Source organism: Maniola hyperantus, chromosome 17 (assembly GCF_902806685.2).
Source record: "Maniola hyperantus chromosome 17, iAphHyp1.2, whole genome shotgun sequence".
Taxonomy (NCBI): domain Eukaryota; kingdom Metazoa; phylum Arthropoda; class Insecta; order Lepidoptera; family Nymphalidae; genus Maniola; species Maniola hyperantus.
This window is the reverse complement of record NC_048552.1, coordinates 4,099,629-4,120,925: the sequence shown is the minus strand read 5'-3', so window position 1 is coordinate 4,120,925 and position 21,297 is coordinate 4,099,629. Positions and strand designations below refer to the sequence as shown.

Sequence of the window (21,297 nt, the reverse complement as noted above, 5' to 3'; positions counted from 1 at the left end):
TCAGGGAACCGAATCGGCAGACGGCAATAAAACCTGATTAGCCTGATGGCGCTTGCTGCCCTGCTGAGCGATCTGTAGGGCGATTGTCTAAAACCGGCATCAATAATAATAATAATATGGGTACAATTTGCCTGAAATAAATAACATTACCATTATTATTATTATTATATACATGCATTATTATATAATAATAATAATAATAATGGTAATGTTATTTATTTCAGGCAAATTGTACCCATATTATTACAAAGTTCAAATATAAAATTAAATTAAATTTTAGATTCTAAGTTAAAAAATCAATATTTGTTTGGTGTACTATCATACTCTGGTGTGTTTAGTGGTGGTATTCGTGAATCGCTCTTTATATCTTCTAAACACCAAACCAGAAGGCCAAAACTTTCCATCTAAGAAGGATCCCAGTCTGCTGGCAGGTATAGTAACCTTAAACGAATTAAAAGACGTTTCTTTATTTTGTTTAAGTTGCTCGACACTGATGCATTGTTCCCCTTTGTCTGAAATATGCTCCAAGATATCATTCACGGTAACCGACTTTTTCGCTTGCGATACATAAATTGAGCACTGGGAGTCAGCTACCTGTATTCTACACTCTTTATCTGAGGTGCCACGCATATTTTTTGATTTACGTTTCTTATTTAGAACAACACTAAATGAATCAGTCTTATCTTCCGGCGGTAATTCTGTAATTTTACTCGATGCGTCGCTCGTCGTCGCTAACTTAGTAGTTGGCGTTGAGCCAACTTGACCCGAACGCACACCTGACATACGTGCGCTTGTCGATCGGCACGGATGATTGGACATAAACACGATGTCGCGATAACTTGGCGTATGCACTGTTTCTGCAACGCTCGTTTCTGTTTTCTGATTGGCTGAATTTGTTCGATTCTTGTTGCAAAAATGCATTGTATTGTAGCTAATAGAGAGCGAGCGTTAACCAATCAGAGATGATTGCGATTGTGATATTGTAGCTGTCATTCTCCGCAATCGCGCAGCGTTACCGGACCGGACGTGTATTGTACATTCAAGCAAATGTATGGCTCCAATGCCTTCAGGTAGCCTGACCGGACCGGACCGTATGAAAAAACCAGACGTATATCGACGGCCTTAGAGTTATAGAGATATACTTAGAGCCACGAATGTACGTAGAGCTGACCACAGCAGCTGTCTGTTGTTGAGATTTTGCATTTTGCAGAGTTTTGCAAAAATCTTTTATCGGTGTCAGACGTCAGTCATTAATCAATGTCAATGTGAAGACGGCGACAGGCAGGGCAAGCGCAAACTCGTAGGACTCGTACGACAGTACGAAAACGTATTTGGACGAGGCCTAAGACGCATGATCAATTTTCTGTCTGTCCCTATCTTTTGCAAAGGTTTCTCACGGTCAGCGAACGACTATCGATTTAAAATAAATAGGACAAAAGTCCTAAGGCCTTAAAAATGTGGACTTGGTGTTGGGATTGATGTTTTGTGTGCAAATCTAAAATGTTTTGTAAAGCAGTGCTGTGTTTGTCGGTCTTTCACTTTTACAGTAAGTGGAAATATTAAACTCTGGCAGCAAACTATACAATTATTATGAGTGTAAACGTGTGGTGTGGTGACCTTTTCAGGTGTAGCAGCCCAGGGTGAGTGCACAGATTTGCGCGGCAGGCTCATATCAAACGGGCTGCACTATGTACCCGGCCCGGATACCTGCACCCTCTGCGTGTGTGACAATGGTCTGCCGAAAGTATGCAAGGCGGTACTGTGCTCTCCTCCTCAGGTATGGTACTGACAACCAAACGATATCGAATTCAACCCAAGCAGTGAATGAAATCAAGCAATTCCATTATAGTTCTCTTGGAAAACGGAGACAAAGTTATATTTATTTATACACAACATAGTACGTAGATAGACTAGTGTATAGTCTAGTACATGAATAGCTTACTCTGGTTTTCTACAGGATTGCCGGTCATTCCGCGTGGGAACCACATGCTGTGAGTTCATCTGCCTGGATGATGTGGTGAAGCCAGCAGAAGGTACTGAGGCCAATGTGCGCGTGGCAGCGGGAGGCGCGGCAGCCATAGTCCTGTTGACTGTGGCTCTTGTTGTCTATAGAGTGAGGAAGCAGAAGAGACGTAGACCACCCCACATGGAGGACCAACGGAGTTTGACCAGTATTGGGTATGTTGCCTTGTCCTACAATAGATTGTACTGAAGATTGTATAAAGGAGAGACCCTGTGTTGCCAGGTGGGTTAGTTCATTCGGTTTTAAATGTTTGACTAGATGAAAATGTCAGTACCTACCACGAGTAAACTGTCTCAGACTTGGCAAAAGAATGTAGGGGATCTCAGCACTCGGCTGTACAGTATGCGGCCGAAAGTAATGTACATCAGTCTTTAGAGTGACATTTCAGCTTTGTAGAGCGCTGTCTCTGTCACATCGTACCTATATGACGTTTTGTCGGTTTCAACGACGGAGACAGTGCTCAAAGATCAATGTTGTCACTTTTGGCCGCATACTGTAGGTAATAATCCACAGCAATGAGTAATACAATAAGAGAATTATTGAATTGAATTCATCATATTAACAACCTATTCAATTAAAACAGTTACATTATATCAATGGAACTTGTAACAGGAAAAAACTAATTAAAACAATGGAAGGAAATAGGCAACTGATTTCAATATTAATACCCTTTGAACTGATTTACTTTTAATCTTTTTAATCTGATATATTTTTAATCTTTGTGTGAATAATAATCTTAATCCGTAGATAAGCCACTATTTAGCAAGGTTATTTGTGAAAAGTTGTATAATTTTTTTGAAAAATATTGTAGCGAAGTAACTTATACTTAACTTAACATTTTTGCATGTGTTTTTAAAGGCCCGGAGAGTGACATAGGCTACTTTTATCCCGGAAAATCAAAGAGTTCCCACAGGATTTTTATAAAACTTAATCCCATGCGGACGAAGTCGCAGGCATCAGCTAGTAATATATAAAATAGAACATCAAAAGTCATTGTGAGATGATCATCATATTTTGAGCAAATCGCTCATTATTTTCATTTTTAGGGTTCTGTAGTAAACAAGGAACCCTTATAGTTTCGCCGTCGGTCTGTCTGTCCGTCCGTCCGTCCGTCCTCGGTTAATCTCAGAGACTATTAGTGCTAGAAATCTATAATTTGGCATGGGTATGAATATTAATCACGCCAACAAAGTGGTGAAATAAAATTTTGATAAATATTTTTTTATTTATGTAGCTCCCCTACATGTGTAGGGGAGCCAGTGTTGCCAACTCGGATTTTGAAAAAGGCGTAGACCACATTAGAAAAAGACGTAGATTTAGTAAAAATTTCGGATGAAAAGTTCGTAGATCTACGTACTTTTTTTCTGGGTAAAATGAAGAGAGTAAGGTAGTGTTTTGTTATACAATTTATTCATTTTCATCAATTTCAGCCTCACGCAAATGAAACTCATAATATCAATAATGATAAATAAATGAATAGTCTTCTTCCCAGCTATCACCAACCATTCGTATCGTGTCTCTTTAATTCCACACGACATTGGCGAAGTAAATTGCGCCCGTTTGGTGCAGCCGCGCGCCATTAAAAAAAAAATGAAACTCATCGTATTTGTTAAAAAATTCTTGCAAAGGTCGCTGTTTTTTTATATTTAATTTTTGTAAAAAGTAGGCCAGTTAGTGTTTCATTGAAAAGTCTGTTTCTTTAGTTTGTTTTCATTAAGTTGTTAGTCCGTTTGAATTTGAACTTTGAATCGAAATGCATAGTATCTCTATGATAGTACGACATTGTGCATACAAGGCTCTTTTGGCACTTGAATGACATTGACAGGGGGGTGTAGTTGTAAAACAAAGGCTGCCAGCAAATAAAATCTCCTCAATTTTACGGAATATATTGAAAATGTCAATGTCGAAAGTCGAGTAAGTTTTATTTAATTTTAACTGAATAAGAAATTGAGAAAGCCGTCCCTGTTTCCAAATAGAGAAAGAATAATAAAAACCATTTATAGGCCATGGACTAGCTATATTTAGTTACCTGGTGCTAAATATAGCTATAAGATGCAGACACATTTATGCTGTACAATATATTATTACCCTCTAACAAATAAACCTGGAATAGCGGTGGAATAGTTATACTCTGTTTTGTCTTTCTTCTGTCATCAGTAATTTGTCATTTGAAGGCAAAAGACAAAACAGAGTATAACTATTCCACCGCTATTCCAGGTTTATTTGTTAGAGGGTTAGGATATATCATGATGTTATTTAAATGGAATGGCTCTAATATTTAACAAAAACAGTGAATTTAAAAATTTTTTACTTAGCAACACTGCATAAGGTCACACCGTGATAAATTTCAAAAGATGGCGGCTTTATTTTCGCCACGCGCCAAAAGAGTCTTGTCGCCATCTTGTCGCACTTATTTCTGACAGTGACACTAGTGACAATTTCTGCAAAGCGAACGTTCCATTTTACACAGTCATATGTATATTGTTGTAACTGTATAAAAAGGGAACTTTTTTTAATAACCTTATTCATGAATGAAAAGGAAATTCAAATTATACCCATTCAGCCTCAAAAGGCTAAGTATTCGATTACTTTGTACAATTTGATAAAAAATACGTAGATTCTGGGACTGAAGTTCGTAGGTTTGCAGGAAAGGCCAAAAGTTAGTAGATCTACGTAAAAAGACGTAGATGTGGCAACACTGAGGGGAGCTACACTATGAAAAGTGGGGATGAAATTTTTTTTTTCTCGTCTACCCCATAGTGTGGGGTATCGTTGAAAAGGTCTTTTAAAAATACTGTAGGTGTGGGAACATCATTTTTCGATTTTATTAGAGTCAAGTGTCCCCCTACTCTATCAGCCAAATGGTAGTATATAGGGACGTGAAAAAATTCACAGCAGTAGTAGGTATATATAATCAATTTTGAAGGAAAACTATTATATCTAAATAGGGTTCACAGATTAAGGAGTTACATGTGTTTTCGAGGACTACGGAACCCTACACTGCGCGCGCACTTGGCCTGTTTTTATTTTCTTGAGGCTTAGCTAGCTCAAGGCTAGTAATAGTGACTTGGCTATAGACTCGGATGTTTTGTTTGAAGAGTGGTTAGATTTATTTGGCACAATTTTTTCATATTGTTATCCTATATTTGTAGGTACATAAGTGGCAGTATGGGCTACATGGGCGGCGGCTGCGAGACGGCAGCGCTGGGCGTGTGGAAGCCGCCGTGCAACTACCTGCCGCGTGGCGAGGCGCCGCCGCCCTACGAGGAGGCTATGGCGCAGTGCCGCCAGGAGCCCGGCAGGTTAGTATATCCTGACTGAGCTAGGTCAGGGTGATGATTGCGGCTCAACCTGAATTTCTAAATTAAAAAATAAATAAACTATCGTTCCCGGCAGAGTGGGCAGCGACGCAGCGTATCACCGCACGTACACGGCGGCGGAGGCGCGCGACGACGTGTGCGCCTCGCACGCCTACGTCAACCTGCCCAGACCACTCGCTCAGGTCAGTACCTTTACACTATAGACTGAGTGAACTAGAGTGAGGAAACTCTCGGTTTGATCCTGAATCGACGGTCTGTCAAATATAAGGCGACGGGTGACGAGAAATCAAAGATACCTAGACGTTTCACAGCCTACCCAGCGTCAACTGTAGGTAACATTTGACGCCTACCAGTTTCATAACTGTCGTGAACTGTGCTATAGATCTCTCTCTGTATTCCTCATTGCTGAGGGGCATGACCTCTTACCATTAATCACATGGTAAGAGGTAGTTTTCTTGAGATAATAATGCGGTGGGTTCCCAGATTCTTCCTCTTACAACTAATCTAAGAGAAATTCATCTATGAGTATTTAAAAGAATTAGATTTCTCTTAGGTTTCATAGTTATTAACAGATGTCAGTGATAACAACTGGGACCGAGGGCGTAAGTTGCTCTCAAGTACACAAAACCGAAAAGGTCAAATTCGGACCTCTAAAGTTGGTCACTGACATGGGTTTCACTATCGAAATTGTTGATTGTCAAGTAGAAATTTTATTTTATGTCTAGTAAATATTTAAACCATGGATGGTTTGGCTATAATTTCTGACTGCTCAATTTGCCCCATAACTTTGCTCATCTTACCTCACCTATGGAGTACGTTCCTGACTTCCTCTACTTCTAATTCTCTGACTTCCTTGACTCAAACGGCTGTCTGTAGCTCTTAAATGCGATTTGTTAGAAATGAATTACTAGGGACACCTTTCGAAAGGGATAAATAACATACCCATAGTATCATAACAAGCAATTTGGACTTATCGTTGAGAAGCTCTGACTGATCGAGTGAAAAATTGGTCAACTAGCCTCGCCCTACCCTACTGTAATATAGTCTTTGAAATAATTTCAAATGGGAGCAATCATTTGTGTTGGCAGATCGCGAACACTCAGAATTGCTACAACGCGCCATTGCTGCAGCCGGTACACCCGACCGAGGTGCGCGAGACGGTCGTCATGCCGCATCCCTTGGCTCCTACTAGTAAGTTTTTTACTCATTATGTACATTATAAGATAATGTCTATTTTTATCCGTCATATGTAAACTTAGTCTTGTCATGTTCAGTGGGGGGCGGCGCGCGGCTGACGGGGTCTCTGGGCGCCATCAGCGCGCGGCTGAGCGTGCCGCGCGACGACCACGAGCGCCCGCACAACGTGCCTGGCTTCTACGCTACGCACACCGCGCTGTATGTATGCTACTAATATGACCTAGAGGTGCTATACTCTAGGTCGTATTATTTTGTCATAAAAAAAAGTAAAACGTGTTCCAGTCCAATAAAAAAATTTATATTGGAGCCTGGAGGACTTCGAAAGAGTCGGTTCTGGAACGGCAAGTGAAGTGGTCCCTGCCCACTTGGAAACTTAAGTTTGTTCTACATGTCAACAGTGTAAAGAATGTGTATTTTGTGTCCAGACACAGAACGATCCCGCGCATCTCGACCGCGGTGGACACATCGACACTAGAGGCGATGGGGCTGGGCTTCACGCGCGCCGACCGCTCGCTGCAGGGTGAGGTGCGGCGCTCCTTCCACCGGCCCGTCGACCGCGCCGACCGCATCGACCGTATCGACCGCGCCAACACCGGCCGCAGCGTGCCGCGCAACCTCAACATTGCCTCCACCGCCGCCACCGCCGGCGCGCCGCCGGAGCCGCATCGCCAGGAGACTGACGACGTGTGAGCAAATACTGTAAATCCTTATATTGCAGGTCAAGAAAGTTGGAAAGTGTGTAGAAGTTAATGGACTGCGCGATCTGCACCGCTCTTTCTACCGGCTCGTCGACCGCAGCGACTGCGCCAGCACCGGCCGCAGCTTACCGCGCAACATCGCTTCCGCTGCCACCTCCACCGCATCGACAGGAGACTGACGACGTGTACGCTGTAAACCCGTATTCTATGCGTCAAAAAACTTGAATAAATGTTTGGAAGAAGTCAGTCGGCCGCGCGAGTACCAGCCGCAACATAAACATCTCATCCAGTCTCCACCGCTCCACCACTGAAAATGACCACGTGTGAGTGTTTACTTCCACGTTACTGTTAATCTATATGGGCATACCTGTCCCGAGCCTTGTAAAAGTGGGCGGTAGAAAGAGACCACGCGAGCACTGGCCACAGTGCATTGCGGTACTGGGTATCGTGTCTGACACTTATAGTTCAGTGCCGGAACCGTAACTTAGCGTTAGTTCTACCCAAAACATATCATAAACTTCGTTCTTAGTATCTAATCACGACGAAATATTGAATACTAGGTTTGCCGGGACTTTGTCCTCAGGAATTATCAAAAACTAAAATCGATAGTTTTTAAAAATTCTGTTAGAACTTAGAACACTTTGTTTAATGCTCGGTCTGAGTAGTTTTATCTTGAAATATTGGTGCAGGTTGTCGTTGCGGTCGGTAGGGGGTCGCGCGCGCGCTCACAGCGAAGAGCAGGACGCGAAGCCCAAACCGCAGCCCGAGGCTAACCACCCCACGCTGCCCCTCACCGTCGATAAGGTAACAATATGATTAGTTGGCTGTTTATATAAGGATATTCTGCAATACACTCGGGAAACGCATGTTATGATTCACTCATCGAATCAGTGTGTTTCACACAGCTTGTTCTCACAGCTTTTTATGTGGCCTACTATTTAATTATTTATACACTGTTAAGCAGTTACTTAGTTTATTGAAAAGTCTAAAGCTAGTGTCCTATTTTAAAGTTACAAATGTTTTGATTCTAAGGCGCCGTTCTTGTTGCCCACCGCTCGCGCAATGATTCGATGCGATTTCATCTCGCGATAAAACTGCTAATAGACCAATTTGGTTGCATTGCATGATCGAGGGATCGGTAATCAGGACATTTAATAGATACCAGTATATTCGATCGCACGGACGCACGCTGATCGCCGTTCGCGTCCTGCTTCATTGGAACCGCGACCGTAGTGTGAGTTTAGGTGTTGCGCTGGCTCACTTACTCTCAGCCGCTGGTTTCGCCTGCCCAACAAAGAACGGTAACAGTTGCAATGTTTGTTGTGCAGCCGTCCTGCGTGTGCAGCTACACGGGCAGCGCGCGTGCCGAGGACGCGGACGACTACCGCAGCGAGTGCGAGAACTGCCACTCCGCCGCCAACCCGGGGTAAGGACACCATCGCACATAGCCGCACGTGTGTCACGGGTATCGCCACCCGCTTCTTCATGAACTAATATAGATAGATAGATAGATAGAAATACTTTATTGCACACAAAAAATATTACATAACTATTACAGAAACTTAAACTAACAAAATTATTGTATGCAAAGGCGGCCTTATTGCTCACAGCAATCTCTTCCAGGCAACCTTTGGTGAAAGGAGAAACTAGGTGTGTTGGATAGTACTTACACGCAATACAGAAAAATGAAGTATAATATTATATAATATAATTAACTATTTCAGTAATACATACATAACTACTAAGTATAGTTGGTCGAGATGACAATCGGGTTATGAGGCGGGGGGACGCTTTGCACACCCGCCTCGCCCGCACCAGCTTTGCGCGGGGACTGTGCGGGTGTGGGAGGCGTCCCCACTATAACTCCCTGCGTCTCCCTGAATGAGGCCTTAGGGCATCTTTTATCCGGCGGGGTATTTTCTATCCCCCATGTAAATATAAAGCGTGTTGCAGCTGGGAGGAGGCCGGCGACGGCGCGGAGGGCTGGGGCGGCACTCAGACCCTACAGCGCCGCGCGCCGCCGCCGCCCGTGCCGCCCCCCGCCACTGCGACGCTGCCACAGCCCGTCACCAGGCACGGGTATGTATGAAGAGCCCCATGTACGCTTCGCCCCTTCGATCAATCTTACAGTTCCAATTCACACTGGGACGGCAGCGACGCGACTTGGCCGACAGAGCCGGCCGCGGCAGACCCGTGTCGCCGCGGGCCGTCGCACGTGGCCCAGCGCCTAGTCTCCTTTAGTCTAGTTTCTACTATCAGAAAACTTGCAAAACCAACTTGCAGACCCATGCAAAAAATCAGAAAACTTGAATGGATGACATGACTATTGCGGGCGGCGGGGGTGAGCATAACGGGGAACGTGCTGAACGCTAAATCGCTTGGCGACACGGCATTTGTCGGTGGGCTGGTAGCCTTCCACTAGCCTGACCTAGAGACAATTTAGAAATTATAAATTCCCAAATTGCCCCTGTTGGGAATCGCGCCCGGGACCTCCCACTTATAAGACCACAGCGCTCACCACTGTGCCAGGGAGGTTGAAAAATAGGATATAAGAGTGGGCCTGCACGCAGTACAGTACGAAAAGACATTGGTGGAAAGTGACCCAATGATATTTTTTTTATTTTTATTTTTTATTTATTTATTCAACTCTTTAAATCTAGCATTACAGGAAATGGTCCTAATGCACTAGATTAAGCCTTAAATATTATCTAAATCTAATTAATATATTAAACTAAAAATTAAAAAAAACTTATATTAAACCCCCACTATCGTAGCAGATAGTCCCCAATGCAACTCTTGTGAATTCACTCAGAGCACAACAAAACAGGTCAGTTTTCCCCGCTATGACGTTAAGGGTGCGAAGCGCGCGCGTCAGCGGCGCCTTGCTGAGCAGGCTGGTGCGCCCCACCGGTACCCACAGCAGCGGCGGCCTGCGTCTCCGACCCACGTATCCATCCGGGACTAGAAACCTGACTTGCCCTAAAACATCCGGGCTATGCAGCGCCCCTCTTATTACTTTAAAAATATATGTAACAAGTGCTAGTTCCCGCCTAACTCTCAGCTCATTGTACCCGACCATACCTAAAACAAATAACGTAGGATACATTAAGGGGTAGAACGGGTATACCCCATACAGCTTCAGGTAGAGGAACCTAGCAAATTTGTTTTGCACCCGCTCCAACATGAGTCTATATTTAGTCTCATGCGGAGACCAAATGACTGCGTTCCCTTCCAACTGACTCCTAACTAACGCATTATACAGTGCGACCACAGCGTTCATGTTGGTAAAGCCACCGACGGTACGAAGTAAGAAACCTAAATTTCTATAAGCTTTCTTGCAGCATTTCACAATATGCGTACGAAACGTAAGCTCCTTATTCAAATTAACCCCTAAGTCCCTAACTTCGGATACTCGAAGCATTGGCACCCCGTCAACCTTATACTCGTAATGGACAGGGGAGTGCGCCTTAGAAAAGGTGATCACTGCACATTTTGAGTGATTAAAGTCCAAAATGTTGTCCTTGCTCCATTTGACTACTCTGTCTATATCCTGTTGCAGCCTCACACAGTCACTCGTGTCGCGTATATCCAGAGATAGCTTGAGATCGTCCGCGAACAACAAACACTTAGCGTCCTTGACGACTTGTGGCAGGTCGTTAATCATCAAAATAAATTGCAGGGGTCCTAGGTTACTGCCCTGACTCACCCCAGACCTTGTGTAGTACGATTCTGATCTATAACCCCCATATTCCACATATTGCATCCTGTCACCCATGTAACTCGCAAAAAATTTAAGTAAATGCGGAGTGAAACCAATCGCCGCCAACTTTCTTAGCAGAACGTCATTTTCCACCAAATCGAAGGCTTTCCGGAAATCAAAGTATGCGGCATCTGCCTGCCTTCCACTGTCAACTGCTGGAACGATCTGAGACATATAGCAGAGAAGGTTGCTGGTTGTGCTTCTCGCTGGTCTGAATCCGTGTTGATTGTCAGAGAGTTGCGACCTTACTTGGGTGTAAATACTTTCATGCAACGCTGATTCCAACACCTTTGCTGGAGTTGACAGCACAGCCACCGGTCTGTACCCTTCTACCTGAGTTGCAGACCCGCCTTTGGGTACCGGGACGACTCTAGTCACTTTCCACCTTTCGGGAAACACCGCTGCCTCGAGACACTGATTGTATATGTATAATAACGGCTCAGCCAGGACGAATCGACAATCTCTGAACAGGTAAGGCGGTATACCATCCGGTCCCGCTGACTTCTTCGGCTTGAGTTTTTTAAGTGCCTGCCTCACCTCGTCCAAAGTCAGGCTTCCCACATGTACCCGCGCCGCCCCATTCTGCCCTCCTGCTGCTGCGATGGCTGCGCTAACGTCCAACTCCGCTCGGTGTGAACGATAGACAGAATGAAAAAAATCAGCGAACTCTGTAGCACATTGCTGATCAGTCAATACCTCCCCGTTCTTTAGAATTTTTTGAACACTCCTATTACTCCTTTTTGATTTAGTATAATTCCAGAACGATTTTGGATCCTTGTGGAGGTAATTCTGAACCCGGAGACGATAGTTCTCATGAGCGAGTTCTATCATGATCTTAACTTTTGCCCTACACTTAGCGAACGCATCGTAATCTGCTTTAAGTCCACTCACTTTATACCGTCGGTGAAGATTCGCTTTCAGTTTTATGTTGCGAATTATTTCGACCGTGTACCATTCGGGGTAATTGTACCTCGAGGATACAGGACTTCGCTTTTTTTTCGGAACGCAGCCATCTATAATTGACGTAAGAATGCTATAAAAATAATTTAAACTTTCATTTAGATTTAAACTATACATTTGGGTCCAATCTACGGCCGTTATTGCCGAGTACAATAATATAAAATCAGCCTTATAAAAATTCCAACTCGTAGGCGTACTAAGGCTTGCATCCGATGATACCGCATCAGAGTGTCGATGCCGGTTTGAACGCAGTGTTACCGTGATGTCCAGCGGCGGGTGGTGCACATCAACCGGCACCAGCGGCTCCGTGGCCGCGCTCACTTCCACCCCGCAGTCAGCCGAGAACCCGCTCAGCACAAGGTCCAAACATCTGTTATTACAATTGACTACTGTGTTATACTGAGTGAATTCACAATACGTTAGAAAATATTCAAAATAATTATTTACATCTAAGGAACACGAATATAAATTAAAATCACCTACTATTACTACCTCGCTATACCGATCACAAAATTGCTCAATAATCCTAAACAGTAACATATATTCATTCTCGCGGCTATTAGGCGGTATGTACAGAACACATAGCAGGAACAAAAACCGGCCGCGCTCGTACACTGTCGCAGAAACCAGTTCAAATGTATGCGCATCGATGTTTACGTCACACTGCACTCGTCGTAGTTCTAGCCGCGGTGTGGCCACGAGAAACGCGCCTCCTTGTTTGCGTCCGTCCGCTCGGTCGCATCGGATAATTGTATACCCTGGCGGAATTATCTCCGCATCATAAATGGATTCATTGCACCCAGTTTCTGTGACTGCGAACAAGTCTGCATGCGACGATGCCACGCCCGCGTAAAATTCGCTCAGCTTTGTCCGGAGTCCCCGTACGTTTTGGTAGTAAATATCTACCGATTTATTGAGCGTCCTGTGAACGGGTGGAGCGACTTGCTGCTCTCCGAAACCACACCCATTCACAAAACTCAACATTAACCGGCCATACTTCAGATTGGCACAGTATGTCATATTTACTTTCTGGCACTCCTATGATGAACGACGAGTAATCCCTCTCAGTTTTATGTTTGATTTTTTCTATCTTGACAGGTACCTCCTCCTTCATTGCCTCTTGGACAAACTGTTCTAGTTTTTCTACTGTAGTGTCTTTTCTAAGTCGCCAAACATGTAAATATTTTTTCTTTTCGGTCCCTTCTATAATTGCCTGTGCACTTCCTCCGCGCTTTACTTCCTGAGTAGGATATCTATTCCTTTTACTTTTTACTTCTGTCCAGTTCCCTTCCTTTCCTGTAGTTGTCTTTTCCTCTATTACCTGACACCCTTTCTCCTCCACAATTATTATTTTTGCTTCCGCTGGTTTCATGGCCTCACACCTTTGCACCTCGCACTTTTTTAAAACTACCTTATTTTGGTTTTGTTTAACGGCATCCACAAATGATTGCACCGGTAGTTTATTGGATTGGCCTACCTCAGGTTCACCACTTCTTACTTCTTTCTTCTTCTCACTGTGCAGAGCATTTTCCAGAAATTCATTCCTAGCTAATAAAACTTTAAGTTTAGATTCTAGTAAGTCTACCTTGCTGACCTTTTCTAATACTAACTTCATAGACTGTTTCATTTCTTGTAATTCCGATTCCGTTCTATTAAATCGGTCTAAAAGCTGTGCATATTCCTTCGACTGCTTTTCAAGGCGTGACTTCATTTCCCAGCGAAAATCTTTCAGCTCCTCAAGCAGCTTTTCTTCCATCCCAATCCTCGAATCGTCCAGCACAATTCGGTTACCACGCTCTTTGGTGACATAGCAGGCACTCGGAGTAAACGTTTTATTCATTACAGCACCTCGGACTGGTGTATCCGAGTTGTTGCCTTTTGGAGCATCTCTCGTACACTCGGGGCAGCTCCAATTGGCTTTAAACTCCTCAGTATATTCCTCATACTGCTTATCCGTCAGCAGCAAACACTTCAGATGGTATATCTTTTTGCAGCTTTCATGTGCACATTCCATAAACGATAAATCATATATCGCCACATTACACCCATGACATTTAATAACCATTTTACATTTGTTTTTAACTCGCGATCAAAAAAACACCTCCGCACATCCGCGCGCGAGCGCTATGTCGTTGCGACGCGACTTGCGACTAACTTCTCAGCTGCCAATAAGTTAGACTCCAAATGTAATGTTATGTGTTTTGTTTGTAGACGTAACACATTGGACAATCCATCGAACTGGGAGAACTGGTTCAACACCATCCCTGACTCCGACAGCGAGTCTGAGGAGGAATGAGACATAACCACTTTGATATAATTTTTTTTGACCATTGACTTACTATACCAACCAGACAATCAATCACGCCTAAAGTGTTCGAGGCAAAATATAGGGCTCACGCCACTACAGGGCATTTTTTTGTTCAAGTCTGTATAATTGAAATTGTACCTTACTGCACAAGAAAAGTTGAAAGTTGTGCCACACAACACCAGAACCTACCGAAGGGGTTGGTAATCCCGGCGACTCTAACACTTGATCATAAAAGCCAGAAGGCCTTAAGCAGAAGAAGCGCCGGAGTAAACCACAGTCCAGTGATGTATTTTTTTATTTCCAATTCACTATTACCATTACATTAATGTCTTAATTTCAATGTTAAAGTTATTGATTACTATCACAACGCCGTTCGGACGTTTTTTGATAAACTTTTCTTATATTGGTAGTCATGTTTGTATACTAAAGTCAGTGGTAATGACAGATTGTACCTTAAACGCAACGTATGCGATACAACATTGGTGTACAATAGCCGGCAGGAAATATTGCACATATACAGTTGTATAGAAAGATATTTCGGCTTCGTAGAGCGTCATACCAATGTGACGTTTTGTCGGTCATACCGACAGAGACAACGGTCTATGAAATCGTTACGTCTTTAAAGTTGGATGTACAATATTTCCTGCCGGGTACTGTAGCCTGTAGGTACATACTTTACCCACGTATGCGACAGACGTTTTGTGTCCGCCGTTTACGTGGAATAGGTATGAATATCCCCTCCACTTTCCTACGTCGATCTGTATGTATACTATGAGATTTTACATCTCATAAACGTTGATAGAATTCGAGCGGCAAAAAACTTGTTAAAGCGTTTTTTTAAAATAGAGATAGCGAGCAAACGAGCAGGCGGGTCACCTGATCTTAAGTGATCACCGCCTCCCATGAACATTTGCAGCACCAGAGGAACTGCCGATGCGTTGCCGACCTTTTAAGAATTTCTTGGTCCGCCCCTTGAATAACCCCATGTTGTAATCGGGAACATCACCGATGGGAGTTGCTTCCACAGTTTGAAAAAAAAAAACAGTTTGCGTGTTAAAGCGAAATGGACTTTAAATTCCTCATTTTAAACCTCAAGTTCGGTCAAAAAGCCAACTCTCCGTGCAGTAACATTTGAAATTAAAATCGGTGGTATTTCATTTTTGACTTTAAATCGAGACAGCTTAGGTCCATTTTACTTTGACGTTTTTGTATTTCGACACTCGAATTCTATCAACGTTGATGGTGAGATGTTAAATGTCACTAAACATAGCGATGTGTACGTCGCGTGGGACGTGTGAAATTGTTTGATTGATAAGCTTGTTGCTAATCCATGTTCTCATATAATAGTCCGGTCAAAATAGACATTCAAGGTTACAATAATTCGCCTAGAGCTATTAACTGGTACAAATGTTGGGAACACCTTTATAAATGAAATGTGAAATTCCCCATCGATCCCATATTTGCAAAAAAAAAATTCAAGGTCAAAGTTGTTTTTTTTGCATTTTTCAGCTAAACAATAAATTTTATCATAAAATACAGACAAAAAATAAAGATCATGCAATTATCTATAAAAAATGTTCTTGTACATTTTTCCCTAAGAATCACCATTTCTGACATACAGAGATTCAAAAGTTTTAAAAGTTTATTATTGTAAACCTTACCTCTATTTTTTGAGCTAACTTGACCAGGCTATAAAATAAAGTATTCAGAATTCAGTTGTCAAACGACGTTGCGTACGAGGGCTGAGTCTGTATTTGCCTTTACACCCGCTCTTTGTAATTTAAGTTAGTAAAAACTATAATTTTATGTGTCATCATGTCTTCCCTATTTTTTTGATATGTGAACTTTTCGTTAGATGTGGAAACTATTGTTATGTATAAGGGTTAGTATAAGAGATGACATTCCCACATAATTTATTATTTATTTACACAAATTATTATTATTTATTTTTGCACATAGTGTGTTCTAATTTTATATGATTTTTTTACACTACCTATTAAGTTTTTACATAATTTTACCAAAGAATTCATTCTTTTGTTTTTAAGATGATTTACAAATTCTGCGTTTATTTTTACTTTCTGTTAGTAATCTATAAGATTTATCGGTAAATGGGGGTATTTACTGAAAACTTGTTAGCGTTCCAAAGTTTTCAATTGTGGCTAGTTTAGAAGAATTCCTTTAAATATCGCTAAAATGTAAGTTTTACTATAGACTTTAAAAAGAAGTGAGGTATGTTTTGAAATCGCACGGCGTGGATTGGAACCATCCAGAATGGATTAAAAAGCAACAACCAACCAAGACGATAGAAATTAAGTATTTATATAGTGTTAACCAGTTCTCAGTCTTCTAGGTCTCCTGTCTTACAAGTGCGCCCCGAAACATTTTACCTGTGGCAAAAAAAAATTAATAGGTATATGAATAGTTAACCAAAAATTCCCGTAGTGCAGGTTAGTTCACAAATTTATTTTTCTACATTAAACCCAGTGTTCTAAGAATTTAATAAGTAGCTGTGTTTAGTGTTAAAATAGGATATAATGGTGCCAAATTGGAAAATGAATACAAGGAAAAAACGAGGATGTCGCGAACGAATTCACGTTTTTACATGTCGTAGCTAGGTAGACATTCGACAATTTAAATCTTTTCTATTTAAATAGTAGAGGAAAATTAGTGAGCTCCATATTCGCATTAGCAGATTCTGCGACCTTTGCCTTGTGTACTCGGAGCTAGAAACAGAAAATGTATGAGTTAAGGTTGCCTTTCCACGGAAACGGCGCGGATATGAGTTAAGCAGACCAATCAGCTGGTCGATTACGGGAAAGCTGTATTAATCGTTGCTACGATCTCAATTGTTGTGATTGGATGAATTTATGATTCTTTTGCAACAATGACTTCAGCCAATAAATAGTGTATCGGCCAATCAGAGGTGATTCCCATCGTCAAACTGTAACTGTTATTCAGACCTCATGATTTTATTGAAGAATAGCGTAATAATTTTATCTCCTATTCTCTCAAAATCTGATTGATCGATTGACCACAACACACGCGCATGACCTGGTGAAGTCGGGTAAACTAGGCATCTCATTTATTACGGATTAAATTTGACTATACTTAGTATCTTTATTATTGAATTTATCTAAATATATAAAAGGAAAAGACCTGAATTACTGAATAACTCTCATCAACGCCCACCCCCAATCCCGTGAACTAGAAAACAGAAATATTACACAGTTTTTGAATACAGGCGAAGTTTTCGAATTTCAACGGTGTAGGGTATATACAGGAATTGTCGCTGAGCAAATCCACAGTCGGTCGCTAGTATACAATAAAATTTGTTATAAAAGTATAGTACTACCTATCAGTTTTAATAGAATTATTTTCCAATATCTATTGCCTAAGGTGCGTTTCCACCAAAGTAAAGATGTGTGTTTTCGACCAATCAGATTATCAAGAGATGATGTGATAAAATAATTATCACGTCATCTCTCAATAATGAAAAACGCTCCGTTTTAGTGAAAAGGCACCCTTAAACGTGTGAATTTGGGGATCACTAACTCTTAGTCCAATAGTTATGATCGAGCCACATTGAAGAGCTAGTAAGTAATAATTAAGTGATTAATACTTAAACAGGTGAATAATAAATAAAATGTTATAAAACTATTTTTGAAGGGAAAATATCGGACGATGACGCTATGTTGAGACGAACAGATAATATTTTAATATTTAATAGTTATCCATGTTATTTCATATACCCTTCGAAGGATTACACGAACAAGGGTTAATGTTCGAAATTCACCAAGAATTTAATTGAAAGTTAGTACATAATATATTGAAGTTTAAAATTACTGAATGCAATTGATTAGAGAACACCTTTGCATTAAATACAAGTGTAACACGAAATATTTACATTCCATTTTTAATTTGAATAAAGGTTAATAATTCGGACATTAGAAATAAATTAGTAGCTACAATACGAAAGTTCTAATCTATTTTTGAATAAAATTTTAGATAAGGAATCGTTAGTAGTAAGTGAGTTCTTTCTGATCGTTTTTGTGGTTCATTAACTTTAACATTTACAACATTGGTGTAGTGTTATCTGTACTTACACTGCTTTAATTATTAAATAACTTAATAATAGTCTCTATATATAAAAATGAATCGCTGAATGTATTGCTGATCGCAAATCTCGAGCTGAACCGATTTCGCTAATTCTTTTTTATAATATTCCTTGAAGTACCTACGAGGATGGTTCTTACGGAGAAAAATTTAAAAAATTGTCTGAAAAAGAATCGACTGGTAGGCGGTACGAAGTTCGCCGGGGCAGCTAGAATCTAATAATAAAAAAAGTCAGACCAATTCCATATTTCGACTCCCGCAAAGTATAACACTGTATCTCAGTTTTTGGCGATTTTGAGTTTCAATCGTTGATATCGAAACTGAGATACAATATTGCCATCTTAATTTTTCAAGTGTCTTTACTTTCAAGTAATAAAACGATATGATAAATAGGTATAATCACCTGTTTATTATAATGTGTAATACATTTTTTCTCTCATCTAATAATTTATTTTATTTAGAAAAAATATATTTATTTACCTATATGTTGAAAAGCGATACATTATTTTATTGTTTTTTTTTTAATGTTGTGCGATATCTAATTTTAATGGCAGGATGGACATTATTTTTTTGTAAATAATTCATTGAGTGGTTTCACAAAAAATGCACTTTGTTTTATGAATTTTGTTTCAGATTACTTCCCGTACTTTTAAAGGTACAGGGAAGTAATCTTTAGTAATCTTATAAAGGACCTTTATTATTATCAGTGTCGGACCGAACTTTCGGCTTCAGCCGAAATGGGCTGAAGTTTGGGCCGAAGCCAAAGATTTCTACGTGGTTTCCACAAAGCGCCGAAGTTGAACGAACTGTTACCAATGCCCGAGAGTGCAAGGAAAAGGTGACGCACTCGACGGGCCCGCGAAAGTCTCACTAGAGGGATTCAACAAGACAAAAGTCGATATGAACTTAAAAAAACCCGGCCAAGTGCGAGTCAGACTCGCGCACTGAGGGTTCCGTACTACAGTCGTATCTTTTCGACATTTTGCATGATAAATCAAAAACTATTATGCATAAAAATAAATACAAATCTGTTAGAATGTACGGGTAAAGCCCTTTCGTATGAAACCCCTCATAGTATATTATTCTTATTTTGAAAGTTGAAAATACTAATTATTTATTCATGAACACATTTAAATTTTTTCAATGATGTTACCACAAATTACAGTTTTCAGATTTTTCCCCCTTACATGTGCTATCTACCAAATTTCATAATTCTAGGTCAACGAGAACTACTCTACTTAGGTATCTATTTAGGTATCTTGACAGACACGACAGACAGACAGACAGACAACGAGGTGATCCTATAAGGGTACCTTTATTCCTTTTGAGGTACGGAACCCTAAAAACCATTATTTTATTAATTTTGAGACAATATTGAACTGAATTTCTTAGGATTATTAAACCGGAACCGGAAATCGACCTTCAGTCAGACACTATTTCTTATTTTAAGGGTTTCGTTACTTAATTTTATGTTAATGTGAAAACCATATTAAGATATTAGTAGTTTTACCCATCAAAATATTGAAAGCATTCCAAAGCAATTTTATTGGTAGATCTAATAGTGGTATTAATTTTCAAATTGTTGGTATTATTGTAACGTTAAAGCCCCAATCCTGTTGTACATAAAATTAATTTCTTTGTGTACTAACTAATCGCCGGCATGCGTTGTAATGCGACTCGACTCGCGTAACTATGTTGATAATACTATGTCAGAGAAGCTTCTCGCAAGTCCAATTTAACTGTACAAAGTTTCTACTCAATCGGATAGAAGATGTGCGAAAGCCCGGCTGAGGTCTGTTTTTAGGGTTCCGTAGTAATTGTACTTTGCGCAGTCAAACGCCTCGTGTTCAGGTTGTACTACTTATTTTGCGCGTACTATACGTACGTAAGCTGTGATAGCCTTATGGTTAGAACGTCCGCCTTCACATCGGAGGTCGGGGGTTCGATCCAGGGCACCTTTAACTTTTCGGTGTTATGTGCGTTTTAAGTAATTAAATATCACTTGCTTTAACGGTGAAGGAAAATCGTGAGGAAACCTGCGCGCCTGAGAGTTCTCGATAATGTTCTCAAAGGTGTGCGAAGTCTACCAATCCGCACATGGCCAGCGTGGTAGATTATGGCCAAAACCCTTCTCACTCTGAGAGGAGACCCGTGCTCTGTAGTGAGCCGGCGATGGGTTGATCATGATGATGATAATACGTTCGATGCAGCTAAATATACCTATTATGTCCACTTAAGTTTTGTGTACAACATGATTGGGAAACAGTATGTCTTACTAATTAAGAAGTAAGTATAATTCGAAAGGAAATGTAAAGGTGACAACATTGTGATCTGTTAAATATATCACGATAAGTATTAAATACGTTTCCGAACCAAATAATTATATTAAAATAAAACGAATAAATTGGAATGATAATTGTTTTATTTAGAAACTTATGTGTGGCACACTATAACTTCGGCCGCGGTTATACCTGTAAGTTTTACTCATGTAAGTAGCTTACGTAATTAATTGACAACTATAAATATTGTCGTAAACTAAAACTTACAAGTGTACCCGCTTGCCTTATGTAAATCAGATCTCAATTTTTTAACTAGTTCAAGCACTTTAAATACAGCAGTATTCTTTTTAATAGTTAACATTGATCAATATTTTTATGAGGACGATGAATATACTAAGCAATTTTGATACTCGAATGTCGCTTGCTATATTTTCCGGGTCTGGGAGCCAGGGCCCACATTGTCGGTATCCTGCTTCCTGGAAAGAGCACATTTCATCCATATTAATTCTAAAGTGTGTACCTATGTCTGTTATCTCTTCACGGCTCTACCGCTGAACCGATTTTGACGAAGCTTGCATCATGCAGATGTACACATGGTAGTTATTTTATCACGGAAATTCAGTCTTGAAAAATTGGCTT

General features: G+C 40.9%; 3 protein-coding genes across 8 annotated transcripts in view; 1 reads left to right on the top strand and 2 right to left on the bottom strand.

Moving 5' to 3' along the window:
* The first annotated feature begins 1,299 nt into the window (after positions 1 to 1,299).
* Positions 1,300 to 20,789, top strand: LOC117990241 (uncharacterized). Of its 2 annotated transcripts, none has more exons than XM_069504254.1 (12): positions 1,300 to 1,546; positions 1,626 to 1,777; positions 1,958 to 2,178; positions 5,176 to 5,325; positions 5,420 to 5,525; positions 6,432 to 6,534; positions 6,618 to 6,738; positions 6,966 to 7,226; positions 7,928 to 8,042; positions 8,567 to 8,664; positions 9,192 to 9,317; positions 14,170 to 20,789. In XM_069504254.1, exons 1-12 carry the CDS (start codon positions 1,501 to 1,503, stop codon positions 14,252 to 14,254), a joined length of 1,584 nt encoding a protein of 527 aa, XP_069360355.1. In that variant the 5' UTR covers positions 1,300 to 1,500; the 3' UTR covers positions 14,255 to 20,789. The 2 variants fall into 2 exon arrangements, with proteins under 2 accessions (XP_069360355.1, XP_069360356.1); XM_069504255.1 differs by having other exon boundaries at positions 9,182 to 9,317.
* Positions 12,721 to 14,079, bottom strand: LOC138403474 (uncharacterized). The gene has a single exon (XM_069504085.1). The coding sequence runs from the start codon at positions 14,021 to 14,023 to the stop codon at positions 12,869 to 12,871; it is 1,155 nt and encodes a 384-aa protein (XP_069360186.1). The 5' UTR covers positions 14,024 to 14,079; the 3' UTR covers positions 12,721 to 12,868.
* Positions 20,717 to 21,297, bottom strand: part of LOC117990240 (voltage-dependent calcium channel subunit alpha-2/delta-3-like) — a 28,136-nt gene continuing 27,555 nt past the window's right edge. For all 5 annotated transcript variants that reach the window (XM_034977703.2, XM_069504221.1, XM_069504222.1 and 2 more), the window contains one exon: positions 20,717 to 21,134. In XM_034977703.2, coding sequence (XP_034833594.1) covers positions 21,006 to 21,134 — 129 coding nt within the window. In that variant the 3' untranslated portion in view covers positions 20,717 to 21,005. The remainder of the gene's footprint in view (positions 21,135 to 21,297) is intronic.

Bases quoted from the DNA above. Each gene is read 5' to 3' on its own strand.
- LOC117990241 (XM_069504254.1), top strand. From the start codon at position 1,501: ATGTTTTGTAAAGCAGTGCTGTGTTTGTCGGTCTTTCACTTTTACA. The intron at 1,778-1,957 runs GTATGGTACTGA...GGTTTTCTACAG, and splicing joins TACTGTGCTCTCCTCCTCAG to GATTGCCGGTCATTCCGCGT. The intron at 6,739-6,965 runs GTATGTATGCTA...TTTTGTGTCCAG, and splicing joins TACGCTACGCACACCGCGCT to ACACAGAACGATCCCGCGCA.
- LOC138403474 (XM_069504085.1), bottom strand. From the start codon at position 14,023: ATGGTTATTAAATGTCATGGGTGTAATGTGGCGATATATGATTTATCG.